At 40.0% G+C, this 15,454-nt stretch overlaps 1 protein-coding gene across 1 annotated transcript in view; it reads right to left on the bottom strand.

Moving 5' to 3' along the window:
• Window positions 1-15,454, bottom strand: part of LOC149241783 (uncharacterized) — a 251,954-nt gene that overhangs the window by 162,030 nt on the left and 74,470 nt on the right. Inside the window, exons 6-8 of the mRNA XM_089374050.1 lie at window positions 13,883-13,925; window positions 13,489-13,660; window positions 13,144-13,242 (exon numbers count right to left, since the gene is read on the bottom strand). Of these exons, the coding sequence (XP_089230176.1) occupies window positions 13,144-13,242; window positions 13,489-13,660; window positions 13,883-13,925 (314 nt within the window). The remainder of the gene's footprint in view (window positions 1-13,143; window positions 13,243-13,488; window positions 13,661-13,882; window positions 13,926-15,454) is intronic.

The following is a 15,454-nucleotide window of genomic DNA, read 5'->3' as shown; positions in this document are numbered from 1 at the left end:
GAAGGGGGCTAAGATTGGAGCTTACTTGCTCTTCAAGCAAAGGTACAAAGATTTTTAGGATAAGGAGGTGAGGATTTTAGGGTTAGGTTAGAGGAATATGCCTTGTAAAGGAGTTTCCCAATCCTAAAATTCTTATTGAACTTGCCTTCCCGAATGGTTCTTGAAGAATTGAGTTTTCAATAGTAAGGGACCACACAGGACCAAGTGGACCCAGCCTAGGTTAAGGAGAGAGAATCTAGCAACCAATGATGTTCTTAACCCAGACAAGGAAGGAGAAAGTATCAATACAAGAATTCCCAATTCAAAGTGTCAATTTGATCCTATGAGGTGCTAGCCTAGGGAATACCAACACAAAGTTTGATCTCAGAGCTAGGGCTTGGGTTATCTCACAACTCCACCGTTGGAATGGCTTCAAAATTGGAGGAGGCCTTGAGGACACACCAGTGCAATAGAGGTTAGGAGATCGAACATTTTCTTTGGCTACTTTGTCAGGAAAGTGATGCCCTAGGTGACCCAAATTGGCTAGACCTAGAAGAGAAAGGGAAAGGTGGAGAAAAATCTTCTTTGAGTGATCACCTATTGGTGGACCAGTGCCTAATCCTTTGGGGAGAATGGAGTCTAGGAGAATGATGAGAAATGAACTCGTATTTCGGTCAAGGAGGCCTTAAGGACTACATTTCGCGATCCCCTCCAAAGTGATGATGAGAGAATGAACTCATCTCACTTGTATTTATACACTAGTTAGGAGTTTGAATTAGTCTCCTAGGCCTACATAAGCCCCAAAAATAAAATAATGTGCTAATAAACTAACTTTTGGTGACAAGCCTACCAAACTAACTCATGAATGAAATAATAAGCCTCTCAAGAGGTCAAATGATAAACAATGCATGTCGTAGGGCCCTCCAAGAGGCTTGATCAGGTGCATAGGTGCCATAATGATGTATAGGACCCTCAAAAGTGATGGACAACGGGGTTGCCCCTTGTTCTCCAAACAGTAAACTTGTGGCGCTCCCAATGGGTGTGGAGGCACGATAATAACCTCATGGGTTTCCATGTAGCCCTCTGGAGGGTTAGGACCCCGTATAGGGAGACCAAACACAAGATGGAGACCACCTGCAATCCTACATAAGAGCCAATTTGTCCCCTAGCCTTCCAGTACAACAAGTCATTAAGGAAATCGAGTAAAAGAGCTTACAAACCATGGACCACAAGTGGGGACTTCATAATGCACTGCCCTTCCAAAATGGGCTTTGGCATGTGCTAATGTCTCCAAACTCCGAATGGGGTTAACGAAGTATCCCATTAGGTAGTTTCTACTTTTAAAGAGGATAATATGTCCAAGGTACAACCTTTAAAAGGTGGTGGCATGTGATAAATAGGTGAATGGAATAGGGAATGAGAAGGGGTAGTCTTGGGCCACATGCTGAGGTACAAGGGTAGCTAATAAAAGGGAAGCCCACACATGGGTATATAATGTATAGGAGGGAGCAATCATGGTGCCCTCCACCCTTCATGATTTTTCCACCCTTTTTTATATGCCTTTTGCCTTTTTATGATTTTTCTTTAATTAACTACTCGGGGCTCGAGGGGTAAGATCATGATGTGTGAGATAGCAGTGGATACCCCTTTTAAAGTAGGGTGGTTCATTTCCCACCAGGGGTTGGGACAATCATGGGTTCCTGTATGATGAAGGGGGCTCATAGAGCTTGTAGGAACTAAGGTGATGGCCATGATGATGGGGTAGAGCTCATGTATTAGCTTTTGCCGACGTGCTAAATGTGTTTGTCCCAACAATCTTTTGCATTTTGTGGTACGTTTTCCTATTGAATGTGGCCAATTGTGCTTTTACTTTTCCTTTTAGCTGCATCAACCTCTGGGGCATCATTCCAGGCCTGACTCAAGGTGTGGGCAAGGGGAAGGGGAGAGCTAGCCCTATGTGGACCCAGTGGAGGAATGTGAACCCAAGTGGGAGAAATGATGAATGGAGTAATAATGGGTGGAAAGGGGGTAATATGTGCGGATGAGAGAGCAATACCACGCAACCAAAATCAAGGTTTCCCATGAAATACCATCCCTAAATCCAAATGGTCAGTAAAAGAGATCCCACGGGACTAGAATCCAAGGTTAATACCCAAAAGGGACAGAAGGGACAAGTGCACAGACATAGCCCATTCTTTCCATCGAATCTCCCCATTAATCCATCCCCATAAGTGTCCATGATAAGCAACTACAATGCTCAATTTATCAAATGACAAGGCATACCTTTAGGTTCGAGAGGCCCACCTTCAAACATACGATCATGACAGATGGTTGAGGGACCACATGGCTGGCTCCAATGGCAGAGAAGTGGCACAATGAGCTAGTTGGTGGCTGCAAGGGACTGTTGGCTGCCGATTGAGGACCATCTTGGAGAAAAAAATTCTCCTAGGGATATCAACCACAAATGGTGGGTTACATCTGGCTCCAAATGGGACGTGATCTCTCAAAGAAGTGGACGAAGCTCCTCAAACGAAAGGTCACGAGAACTCCAGCAATCTCTTGGTTACTGTAGACCTATTACCTGCACGTATAATAGATGAAGAACACAGAGAAGCATGCTTTCACAGCGTCTCATGATCGCACATGCTTAATGTTAGGCCATAAAATCGACAAAAAAATCAAATATGTAAATTTTAATTCAGAAGCATCTACTCTACCATGAGAAATATCATATGATGTTAGTTCTAATCCAAAATCAACATGCAATGCATCCTACTCTACCATGCATATGATACAATATAATGTCTCAAGGAAAGGGATGATACAACTTAATTTGACCAGCTCGAGCCAATGTTGGTCGTCGAGTTTGGCAATGTAATAATAATCCTCCCCAACTTTTCCATGAATCTTGATAGGCATTGGACCTCTATCAACCAAGACCAAGTCCCCGGCCTTATATTGCTTTTTAGGCTTCCACTTTTTGCTTACTTTAGAGATTGGTCACTTGAGGATACACACTTCTTGAGCCAGGAGAATAGGAGAAGGCTCCTCAATTTCATGTGTTTCATAGTATGATCCAGGCTTGATCACATGAGATACGTAGGTGGGTTCCCTATAAAGGATAAAAGGGGTTCCATCAAATTGCGGAATGGTAGCATATGATAAGTCCATTTGAACATGACCCCCAACAGTAGCCCCCCATTTCCTAGATAATAGCATCCCCCACACATCAAGAATATCAATGACAACAACATCCATGAGGACGGATATGTTGGGATTCCTAGCCAAAGAAAACTTAAGGTCCTTGATGAGTCCTTCTACTTCCACAGGCTTGGAGTTAAAACCACACACCTTCTTGTATGGTCTAGTGATGCTGAGAACCAATTGCTTCATAGCTTTTAAGGGCATGATATTTGCGAAAGCCCCCGAGTCTAACATACAATTGTGTAAGAAGAGGTCATTGATAGTCAAAGTGAGCATAAACAGTTCATACCTAGGGTTTCAGTCAGGAATATGAATGTTTTGTAATTCTTCAGGTAATTCTTCTTCCTGAATTCCCAAGGACTTCTTGATTTGTTGTTGTTGCTCGGGAAGTTTAGCAATCTCTTTCAAAGGAACGGGTATGGTCATTCTTCCTACGACAACTCCTATGTCAATGTCAAGTTTAACCTCTTTCCCTTTTTCTTTCTTCTTGATGTTTTCCTTCCTTGGAGGATCCTTTTTTGGATTGGCTTTGGTTGGGGGATCCTTCTTGGGAGGAATTTCAGGGAGAGATTCTTTGGGAGGGGCTTTCTTAGGCAATGAGTCTTCTTTAGATGGTTCCTTAGAGGTTGTGGGGTCTTTGTTATTTTCCTTTCGTGAATATTGGACCCCTTTGAACCTTCCCTTGCTATCAGAGTTAAGAATGGATTCTTCATTTTCCTCTTTAAGGGTGACCTCACTAATGGGAGGATGTGTATATGACCCTCCTAGCAAAATGTTGAAGATGTCAAATTCCACAAGGTTAGCCTGCTCATCAGTTTGTTCATCCTCACTCTCTTCCTCTTCACTTCCCTCATCCTCAAACGATGGGTCTGATGCCAAAGTGTTTGGGAATTGAGAAGAGCTCGACCTATCTTCTTCACTTTGCTTCTTGGGAAAGGGTTTTCCTTTTGGAATATAGTTAGATTTTTGGGCCCTTTCCAAGGCAATGATTTTGTTCATGATAGCCCTGTAATGTGCGTTGGCTTCTTCAGTGAGATTTTCCATTCTCTTGAGGATGGCAAGGAGAGTTTCTTCGTGTTGATATCTGGATTTCTCCCTCTTGACCTCAGCGCTAGCTCTAGGATTGTTAGTGATCCCTACCTTTGAGATTCGTATGTTTTCTTCAACTTCCATTGTTATCTCTTTAGCTTCAGCCAAAATGGAAGGTTTCTTATCCCTTAACACATATAGGTGAAGTGGCCACCCACCGCTTTTATGAACTTATCAAGAATGTTGGCTTCGAATGGCTTCAAATGATCAGGTATATCTTTGAATACCCTATCAAATTTTTGAATGAATTCTCGTACATCTTCCCTTCCCTTGATTATTTGGTAGAATTTTTCAATGCTAAAGGTCCCTTGGGCATTACGTGACCACCTCTTCATGAATAGGTCTTCAAAGTCATCAGAGTCTTTTATGCATGCCAGGGGAAGGCTAAGGTACCAGTCTCTTGCTTGTCCCTCAAGTGATAGAGCAAAAAGCATCATGAGCCTATTCAGCAAAAATCATCCTAGGGGACATTTTCCAATAGAATTACTCAATAAAACCACGGACAGTCCAAGTAGCATCTCCTTTGAACTTAGGACCATCGGTTATATTTGTTAGGTAGTGGTTTGGGATCATCGCTCAATTTCAAATGGGAAAAAACACTAACCAAGTGTCTTCACTCTTGGTCATCTTGGGTTGATCTTGTTTTGGGTCAGTGTTAGAACTAGATGGATCACTGACTTTCTCAAATTCAGGGAAAAGGGCGGTTCCAACAAGTGATGGAGTTCGCTTTGCCCTTTTTGCAATAGCCCAAGTTAAAGGAGGAATGTTGTCGCCTTCAAGTAAACTATGGGTTTGGACAATGAGTGAAGTCGCCAGAGGAATGCTTATAGATGTCGTCAATGAATCAATTCACCAATGATTCACTAGGGAGGTAAACCTTCTTCCTCCCTGGCAACGGCGCCAAATGTTACCACTCAAACAAGCAGGGGGCTAAAAAGGGACAACTACTAGATCAAGGGCAAAGATGGAGACTTAGCCCACTGTCACCTCAACTAAGACTCCCTACTCTTTACGAACTTTCACTGATGGGAGGAGACCCTGTATATAAAAAGTCACTTGTGAAAGATGAATCAACCAATGGATGTGAAGTGACCTCAATGATCCTTTTCCTAGAAGGGGGTTAAGAATGGAGCTTGCTTGCTCTTCAAGCAAGGTACAAATATTCCTAGGATAAGGAGGTGAGGATTTAAGGGTTAGGTTAGAGGAATATGCCTTATAAAGGAGTTTCCCAATCCTAAAATCTTTATTGAACTTGACATCCCAAATGGTTCTTGAAGAATTGACCTTTCAAAGGTATGGGACCACACGGGACCAAGCGGACCCAGCCTAGCTTAAGGAGAGAGAATCTAGCAACCAATGATGTTCTTAACCCAGACAAAGAAAGAGAACAGATCAAAGCAATAATTCCCAATTAAAAGTGCCAATTTGATCCTATGAGGTGCTAGCCTATGGAATACCAGGGCAAAGTTTGATCTCAGAGCTAGGGCTTGGGTTATCTCACAACTCCACCGTCAAAATGGCTTCAAAATTGGAGGAGGCCTTAAGGACACACCAGCGCAGTAGCCGCTAGGAGATTGAGCTTTTTATTTAGCTACTTTGTTGGGAAAGTGATGCCCTAGGTGACCCAACTTGGCTAGACCTAGAAGAGAAAGAGAAAGGTGGAGAAAAATCTTCTTTAAGTGATCACCTATTGGTGGACCAGTGCCTAATCCCTTGGGGAGAATGGATGGAGTCTAGCAAAATGATGAGAAAGGAACTCGTATTTTGGTCAAGGAGGTCTTAAGGAATACCTCACTTGGCCTTTAGGGCAAGAAGAAGAAACCTCAAAATTTTATACTTCGCTTGGAAAGAAGAGATGGCTTATCAAGATAAATTCACCAATGGAATTATCCCTAGGAGTTTTCATTCATATACATGGCCCAAACATTGACAGATGCTATATAGAAACAACAATTCCACAATTTGGTAATTATGCAATGCAGCGATTAGCCCTAGTATAGCGAAAATCCCATTCAATGCATATGAAAAAAGTAAACCAAGAATAGCATTAAATGTGTGTACTTACATGTAATAGAACATATCCAACCATCAACAATTTGACAATAAAGACGCTCCAAAATAAAATACTCCAATCCAAACATCAAAGTTCATCCATGCTCCAATTCTTTATCCCAGAAAAAGTGCAAAATTCTCTAAAGAGAAGAGTGATCCCCTCCAAAGTGATGATGAGAGAATGAACTCATCTCACTTGTATTTATACACTAGTTAGGAATTTGAATTAGTCTCTTAGGCCTACATAAGCCCCAAAAATAAAATAATGTGCTAATAACCTAACTTTTGGTGGCAAGCCCACCAAACTAGCTCATGAATGAAATAATAAGCCTCTCAAGAGGTCAAATGATAAACAATACATGTCATAGGGCCCTCCAAAAGGCATGATAAGGTCCATAAGTGCCATAATGCAAGATAGGACCCTCAAAAGTGATGGACAAGGGGATGGCCCCTTGTTTTCCAAACAATAACCCTGTGGTGCTCCCAGTGGATATAGGGGCATGATAATAACCTCATGGGTCTCCCGATGAGTCGAAGATGCCTGTAGACCATCTGTAAGGGCTCAGATGATGGCGTAGGTAATGCCACATCAACCTACAAGTCTTGGGTCAACTACCAAGTGCATGGTACATCTGTGGGATTGGTTGGGCAAAGGTGAACCAAGTGCATCTTCCTCGTCCAATAGGTGGATCTCGAACCAATCTCTGAACATCTCTGGGGATCCATGGAGTGTTGTCTACTACTATGGAGGCCCGTGGCTCTCAACACACACCCTACATGTGCCAATGTATGCCAATGTAGCCCTCTAAAGGGTTAGGACCCCATATAGGGAGACCAAACCCAAAATGGAGACCACCTACAATGCTACATAAGACCCAATGTGTCCCCTACCTTTCCAATACAACAAGTCATCAAAGAAATAGAGTAAAACTTGGACCACAGGTGGGGACTTCATAATGGCCTGCCCTTCCAAAATGGGCTTTGGCATGTGTTATTGTCTCCAAACTCCAAATGGGGTTAACCAAGTATCCCATTAGGTGGTTTCTACTTTTAAAGGGGATAATAAGTCCAATGGACGTCCTTTAAAAGGTGGTGGCATGTTATAAAGAGATGAATGGAATAGGGAATGAGAAGGGGCAACCTTGGGCAACATGTTGGGGTACAAGGGTAGCTAATAAAAGGGAAGCCCACACTTGGGTATATAATGTACAGGAGGGAGAAATCATGGTACATGAGGTGCCCCAGCCTTGATTGTTCCACCCTTCTTTATATGCCATTTGCATTTTTATGAGTTTTCTTTAATTAATTGCTCGAGGCTCAAGGGGTAAGAGCATGATGTGTGAGATATAGCAATGAATACCCCCTTTTAAGGTAGGGCGGTTCATTTCCCACCAAGGGTTGGCACAATCATGGTTTCCTATATGATGAAGGGGGCTCATAGAGCCTATAGGAACCGTGGCGATGGCCATGATGATCGGGTACAGCTCATGTATTGGCTTTTGCCCACGTGCTAAATGTGTTTATCTTAGCCATCTTTTGCATTATGTGGTTCGTTTTCCTGTTGAATGTGGCCAATTATGCTTTTTACTTTTCCTTTTAGCTGCATCAACCTCTGAGGCATCATTCCAAGCCTGACCCAAGGTGTGTGCAAGAGGAAGGGGAAAGCATGGGATCCAGTGGAGGAATGTGGACCCAAGTAGGAGAAATGATGAATGGGGTAATAATGGGTGGAAAGGGGGTAATATGTGCGGATGAGGGAGCATGACCACGCAACCGAAATTAGGGTTTCCCGTGAAATACCATCCCTAAAGCCAAATGGTCAGTAAAAGAGATCCCATGAGACTAGAATGCAAGGTTAATACCCATTAATCCATGCCCAAAAGTGTCCATGATAAGCAAACTACAATACTCAATTTACCAAATGACAAGGCATACCTTTAGGTTCAGAAGGCCCATCTTCAAACATACGATCATGACAGATGGGTGAGGGACCACATGGTTGGCTTGGGGGGCGGAGAAGTGGCACAATAAGCTAGTTGGTGGCTGTAAGGGGCTAACGGCTGTCGGCTAAGGACCATCTTGGAGAAAAAAATTCTCTTAGGGATATCACCCACAAAATGGTGGGTAACAGGCTCTATGGGTGATTTTTGGATTTGCTTTTGTGCAAAGCCCTACTTCATGTCCAAAAATATTTATAAGGTGGTATTTCAATCGGTATACTCCCCTTGTCATATTGTGCCCGCAAAACTTGCAAGACAATTTTGATCTGTCAAACCCCCCATCAAGTTAACCAAATTCCCACATAGGGTCCAATTTCCTTGTCATGTTTGTAACTTTGTTGAACTCTCAAGTTTTAATGTTAAGATTGAAGTTTGAAACCTATAGCACAAGAAAAATTGCAAGTTAAACAAATGAAATTAAAATTTAACATACAACATTTTGAATTTTTGACCAAAAAAAACCCTCATCTGAATGCAACAATAATGGCAAAAAAACACATTCAAACCCAAGCAAAAATGATGGAAAAAACTAGGGCACATGAAGAATTTAAACAAATAAAACTAACAATCAAGATTTTGATTTTTTGAACAAAAAAAACTCTTTCCACTAAATGCAACAAAAACGACAAAAAAAAACACACTCAAATCCAAGCAAAAATCATGGAAAATATATGGGTAACTGAAACCGAAGGAAAAACAAAGAAAAAAAATAAAAAATAAGGCCAAATTGGAGGCCCAGACCTGAAAACCATGCCCTACTGAAGAAACTTGGTCCAAACTCGAATTTGTTTTGCTTGAGATGCTAAATTCCTTCACTTTTCTCCTCTCTTGCCCTTGTGGATGAGTTCTCCTCCTCCTTAGCTCTCACTCTTGGCCTTTGTTTACAAAATGAATGACAAAAAACCCAAAAAAAGTCTTTAAGAAATCGTTGTCTGTCGGCCTCGCAATCTTTTCTAGTCGGATCACGATTTTTTCAAAGTGAAAACATCGTCGATTTAATCAGCCAATTTAATATCCAAAGTGAAAAAATAAACAGTGAATTTGAAAACATTGGTTTCAGCCTCTTCAAAACTTGCTAAGCCCTCTAAATCTAGCCATAAGGTCCTTTGAACTCATTATCTTGGAATTAGATCTCATCTCCCCCGAAGCCTTACTCATTGAAAATTATCCTTCCGTGATTTATTTAGTAGAATTCTTGGGGGGTATTATTTAGCCTGTTAGCACTTGGGTTATCCAATCCCTAAGTTCTATCAAGGAAGCCTCCATTGTGGGGATAATATCCAACCACAAGGTAGCAAGGGAATAGTTGCTAAGGTCATGGTGATGATTGATCCCATTGTCACTCTTAATCTAGAGTTCTTAATGAGGCTTTGTGCTAAGGTGTTAGATTTTGCAGCAAAAAGATTCACCATGGTGCAAAACATGTCTACCATATGTTGAAAGCGGTCCTAGGCCATTTGAGACCTTATGAAGATATATTAAGGCTAGGTCGATCTCTTTGAGACAGAGGCCATCCTCCAATAAGTCGTGAAGCGAAATCTGCTAACATCCATTATATCCACCAAAATCCCCCAAGAGGATCACATCCCCCATGAGGGAGTATTGAATAATGTCATTACGTAAGTCCATACAAGGGTACCTATTTGAATCCCTACGTAAGGCATAATTTGTCGATGTGAGGGGGGAATTAATAAGCTACAATGTAAATGCCCTAAGGAAAGGGGAGCATACCACTAATGTGAACCCATATGAACTGATTTGAATCATCTTAAATGATCAAGGTAACTTTTCCATGGAGAAAACCAAAACATAGAAAGCCATACCTCCTAAAACTTGGACTCTATTCACGCTCTAGGTCTCCTACCCACAAATTGAGAAACATTTATAGACTAGATGTAAAGGACTCTTATGGGTCTTTATCAAAAGAACTTCCAAGGAACTCAGTGCATCATAAAATAAGCTCAGTGAGAACTAGAAAGCTACACTGTAGTTCCAACACCCCACAAAGATCTTTTAGACCCTAAACAAGCCACACAGGGGGTATCATTTAGAACCCAATCAAGACCACCTCGTGGGCAACGGTTTTTCCTACTCTAATATCTATCATAACTGCCTATTTACCTTCTTTCTGTGTCACAATCACTTGCTATCTAGACTAATTCAGTTCTACCACATGGGAACACGTGAGATCAGCATCTAGATATATCTAGTGGGGGGGTGAGAAGAGTTTATGCTCATCCCAGAGTGCCTTCCTTAATTCTAGTGCACCAACTGGGGAGACATCTATTCCTAGCACACCTCCTTGTGAGTGATAAAGATGTCCTAATTTGATTTTCCTTCGGCATATAGATCTAGTTTTCACTTGGGGTCTTATTTACTTTGCATAGGTCAACTTACCACCTATAACCATTTTAATTCCTTTGAGTATGGATTTGTTCATTGTTTAGAATCTTGGATTATGTTTACCATGACACATGGTGGTTCCTTTTGCAATGGATTTTTTTCAAGACAGTCAACCACACTGCCCATTTCCCTTCTTTCCATGCAGTTGTGACCTTCCTAAATAACTGAATAACTTGAGTTATGCCCATTTGAGTTTGGTGAGATTACTTGAACACACCCAGGTAGTTGCCAAGTATCAAGCAATGCTGAAGTGTCGAAGTGGTTGCCACAATGACATTTTGAGCCTTTAAGTGGTTATAAAATACCATGCATCCCCCTATTAATTTCAAATGAAATGCAACCCCATAACGATGTCAATAATGGTTATGACCCTTAGATTAATGTTGAGACACACAATGTCTCAAGTTGGCCCTAAAAGTCAAAAAACGACAATCCACCCTCACTCTTTTGCATGGTGGCACTAGACACCCAGCCATTTATTATTTATGCTTTTGTTGATGAGTATTGTAGTTGCCTGCTCTTTGCAAATTTAATAATCATATTTTACATTTTTGTATGAATGTCACTAATCTAGGGGCCAAGAATATATTTTGAAGCATTTTGTTGATCTAGGCATTTAAAGCAATGAGATTGTTGGTTTTTCCCCTTCACCTCCCTCAAAACATTCTCTTTTTTTCTGTTTTAAGGTTTCCATGAGTTAGAATCAATGTTACATTTATCATTATTGACAATTTATCATCGGGGGTCCAAAATTTAAATTATCGGCAATACGAGGAAAATATTGGAAATTCTCGGGAAACTTGAAAAAAATACAAAAATTATCATTTTTTTCAAATTTTTATTCTTTTAAAGTGACATCAACATCAAACAAACACATTGTCACACAAAAATGAAAATAGAACTACAATATAAAATGTATAAGATGTCAAATGGTACATCAATCATTGATAGTAGATATTATGATATTTGTCCTGAGTCCTAACATTTTTTCAAATTTTTATTCTTTTAAAGCAAACATCAACATCAAACAATTAACAAACACATTGTCACACAAATATGAAAATAAACCTACAATATAAAATGTGTAAGATGTAGATACTGAAGTCTGAAATATGATATTTGTCATTTTGTCTTGACTCCTCAGTCATCAGTTTTGACAAGCTAATAGTTAAAACTTAATACAAAATCAAATTAAAACAAAACTAAATGTATCTCATGAGATGATCATTATGAGGCATCTAGATTCTAGATACTATAACGATATTCCGATAATAATACTGCGCTAAGGTGTGGCCAAGTATTAGGTTTCCCTTGCCCTTGAGAAGTTTGTGGTTCCCATGAAATTTCTTAGTTCCTCCCTCTAATCTCTCTTTCTAGTAGTATCAAGAATTGAGTTCTTTGCAATAAAGACAATGTTTGTGGTACCTTTAGGTTAAATATGCACATCATGCCCCAGGATTTTGGCAAGGTGGTATTTCAGGCAAGTGATTCCACCAAACATTTCCAATCCGCAGAGCATGCACCTCATCTTTGCTCTATTATCATCCTCACATGGCTCAACATACTCCCACAATTGGTCCAATGGCTTTGCCATTTTGTAGAGCTCTAATTAAATTTTCAAGTTTTGGACCTACCACACAAAACAAACATGGAAATTCAAAAGAGGGTAACAAGAGGTAGACTCTAAATTTATAGTATATACTAATCTTGGAAAACAAAGAAAAGGAAGGCAATTTTTTTTTACATACCTGGAAATAATAAATATGGATATGGTATACTGGAGTAAATCTCCACTCCAAAAATGCTCAGTTGATGGCAAAGAAAACTATGGATTTCCCCTTGTTTGCTTTGTGAAAAATGGTCACAAGACTCGCACAACTTATATTCATGTTTTTTTCTAGCAAGGCGATAATTTCCAATCGTCTCGCAATAATTTCTAAATTATCACAATAAATTAACCTGGGCAAATTATCATGATAATTTTTGGTGATAATATCAGCAGAGGGTCTTTCGGCGATAATATCGTGATATTTCCGATATTATCGCAATATGTGCAACACTGGTTAGAATAGCTGCCTTGGAGGCAATGGGGTTGGCTAGGTTTATAAAACCCCTTCCTTTCTGTTTATAGTTTTATCTTTTTATTTCATCTTTTAATTGAGAAATGGCCTCAGTGTTTTCCAAAATCTGCTGGTTTGTTTCCTGTCTTCCACGAACGTCTTGAAAAGAGTTTCGGAAGTCCCAAATCATTCTAGATGCAAGAAATGTGTTTCCATGTGGACCAGAAACAATTTCTAGGGTTCATAGTCTAACATTTATACCTTTCATCTATTATTTCAGATATTCTAAAATCCATTCCCACTACAGCTATGAAAAATAAGAAAGCAAAAAACTACAAACTACATTGAGTCCTCACATGCGTGATTCTGGGTCCTTTCTGGCATCGTATCCATTCCTAATCCACAAAGTGCGATATGGACCACAGCCAAAGTAATGTGCTGTTCTAAAAAGAAGCCTGCATCAAAAAAATAAAGTGATGTGAAATGGCCTGTCATTGAACAAAATGTATGAATGTCAAACCCACACATGAATCAGCCAAACCCCATATCCGCCTAGGTAGCCAGAAAATCACTATAAAAAACAAAAGCTGAGATATCATGCATGTAAAATGTCGGACAATTCATTCTAAGCTTCCACTTGAGGCATCCCAAGTAAAAATGGATGCAACGAAAAACACATACAGATAGATTAATGTGAATACCTTTTCAATTGATCATATGTAAGCTTTAGACCACCATCTGCCAAACGATCCTGCAAGGTGCGTTTTGGCCAGATTGGTCTCTCCTCGAAGAGTTTAGATATAGCTGTTTGCAAAATCCAGTCATTTGAATCCTTCACAAGCTTGTTTTCCCAATTAATCTTTGGTGGAACTTGTGTGAGTGTCAAGTCATACAATAAATAGACAATAACATTAAGCAATAGAAATTAAAAATTAGAACACAGTGCTCAATTGAATTCCAATCTATCACTGAGGGTCAAACTTCCTCATCAATATTATTCAACCTAGATATTTGCTAAGATCCCAATGGACTTTGCAAACTGTTTAACAGCAACTATGTTAATTGTCATAGATATGGCTGATATGAGTTGGATATCTTCTATCTTGAAGTCAAGGCCAAAGCAAGGGGTGATATCCATCTGCATAAGGTAAACAGAGATGAATCAGTTTCTAGTATCTACCACACATTTTATCCAAAGAATCATACCAAAAGCTCTTTCTTTTTCTATAAGTATCATTACACATAAGAGGAGCTCTGTTGCTGATGGCTAAGGATTATCATACTGTTCTCAAAACAATCTTATTAAACACTTACCATCAAGGAAGTCATAGGAGTAGCAAAATTACCATACCCAGAATATATGAACAAAAATTCCTTTCATCAACAGGGGGCAGCTCAATAGATGATGGCTGTGTTATGAAGTATGTTGTAAACCAAAAGATTCAATGTTTAAATCCCCCATAGATCAAGCCAACAAACAAACAAACAAACAAAATTCCTTTTGTCAAGCATATGCCACTCCAGCAGCCAACCTGATTTCCTCACAATCAGGCATTCACATTGCAATGCATAGGCACTAAATCAGTTCCCACAAAAAAAATAACACAAAATCCGTCAAGAAACATAACCTGCACTAAATGCCACCACCAATGGAGATGCATGGAGTTGCCTAGAAATAGATACAGATCTGGATACAAATCTTTCAAAAATTCCAGATCCGGATACAGGGAAATGGTTATGAACATATATATATATAGAGAGAGAGAGAAAGAGAGAGAGAGAGAGATGTGAAAGGACATGTCTCAATGAAAAGATGTGAGCTCTTATGAAAGGGCACTCCCACCTAGTATATATGGGGCCCATCATTGTACAATCAATCATTTATCTCATTTTCTATTATCAAATTCTTGTATACATTTAATATATTGTCCACATGAATTTCTTTATATTTCAGACAGTTTGAATATTTTGTGTATGAGCAAACTCTATTCATCACATTTGGTATCAGAACTTTGTTTTTTAATTGGGCATGTTGCCTCAAAATATAGCAGGTCTTGTGAGGGAAGTGTTGCTGCAAAATCTAGCAAGCCTTGCAAAGGGGTACCCTACAAGGCTATTACTAGACGAAGGGGCAACAATGGGGTAATCGCCCACTATCACCACAACCAAAACCCCCTGCTATTTACTGATTTTCACTAATGGGAGGAGTCCCGCTATATGGTCACCTATAATGGATATTATAAGGTTGAGGCACAAGGTGACTAACTGAGGCGTTCTAAAAGAAAGTCACAATTTAAACCAAGAGGAGGCAATTTCCCTTCTTTATAAAGACCTAAGGTAGACCACACAAGATTTATGATTTGTTTGATTGGTTGAGAATTGGGGTGGCCCAAGGTCAAGGTGAAGAGCAAGGGTTTCCAATAATATATATCAGCAAGATCAATGCACATGAAACCCTCAAATAAGCCCCCAAGTTGAAGCTTAAATCCAAACTAGGGTTAGCTTATGGCTAGTGAATTGGGCAAAGAAATTTATGGACGAAATCAAAATGAATGCCTATAAAAGTGGTAACCACCACCTCCCAAAAATTCCCCTTCCCTAGGAATTCGCACCAAGCCCTAGCTTGGCCACTTGGCCTTGAAGGGGCCGAATTAGGTCAAAAGAATG

The sequence above is a fragment of the Pinus tabuliformis genome, chromosome 8 (genome assembly GCF_031772625.1).
Source record: "Pinus tabuliformis cultivar Carrire ecotype Pingquan chromosome 8, CPIR1, whole genome shotgun sequence".
NCBI lineage: Eukaryota > Viridiplantae > Streptophyta > Pinopsida > Pinales > Pinaceae > Pinus > Pinus tabuliformis.
Note: the sequence above shows the minus strand (reverse complement) of the source record. Positions and strands in the feature narration are given on the sequence as shown.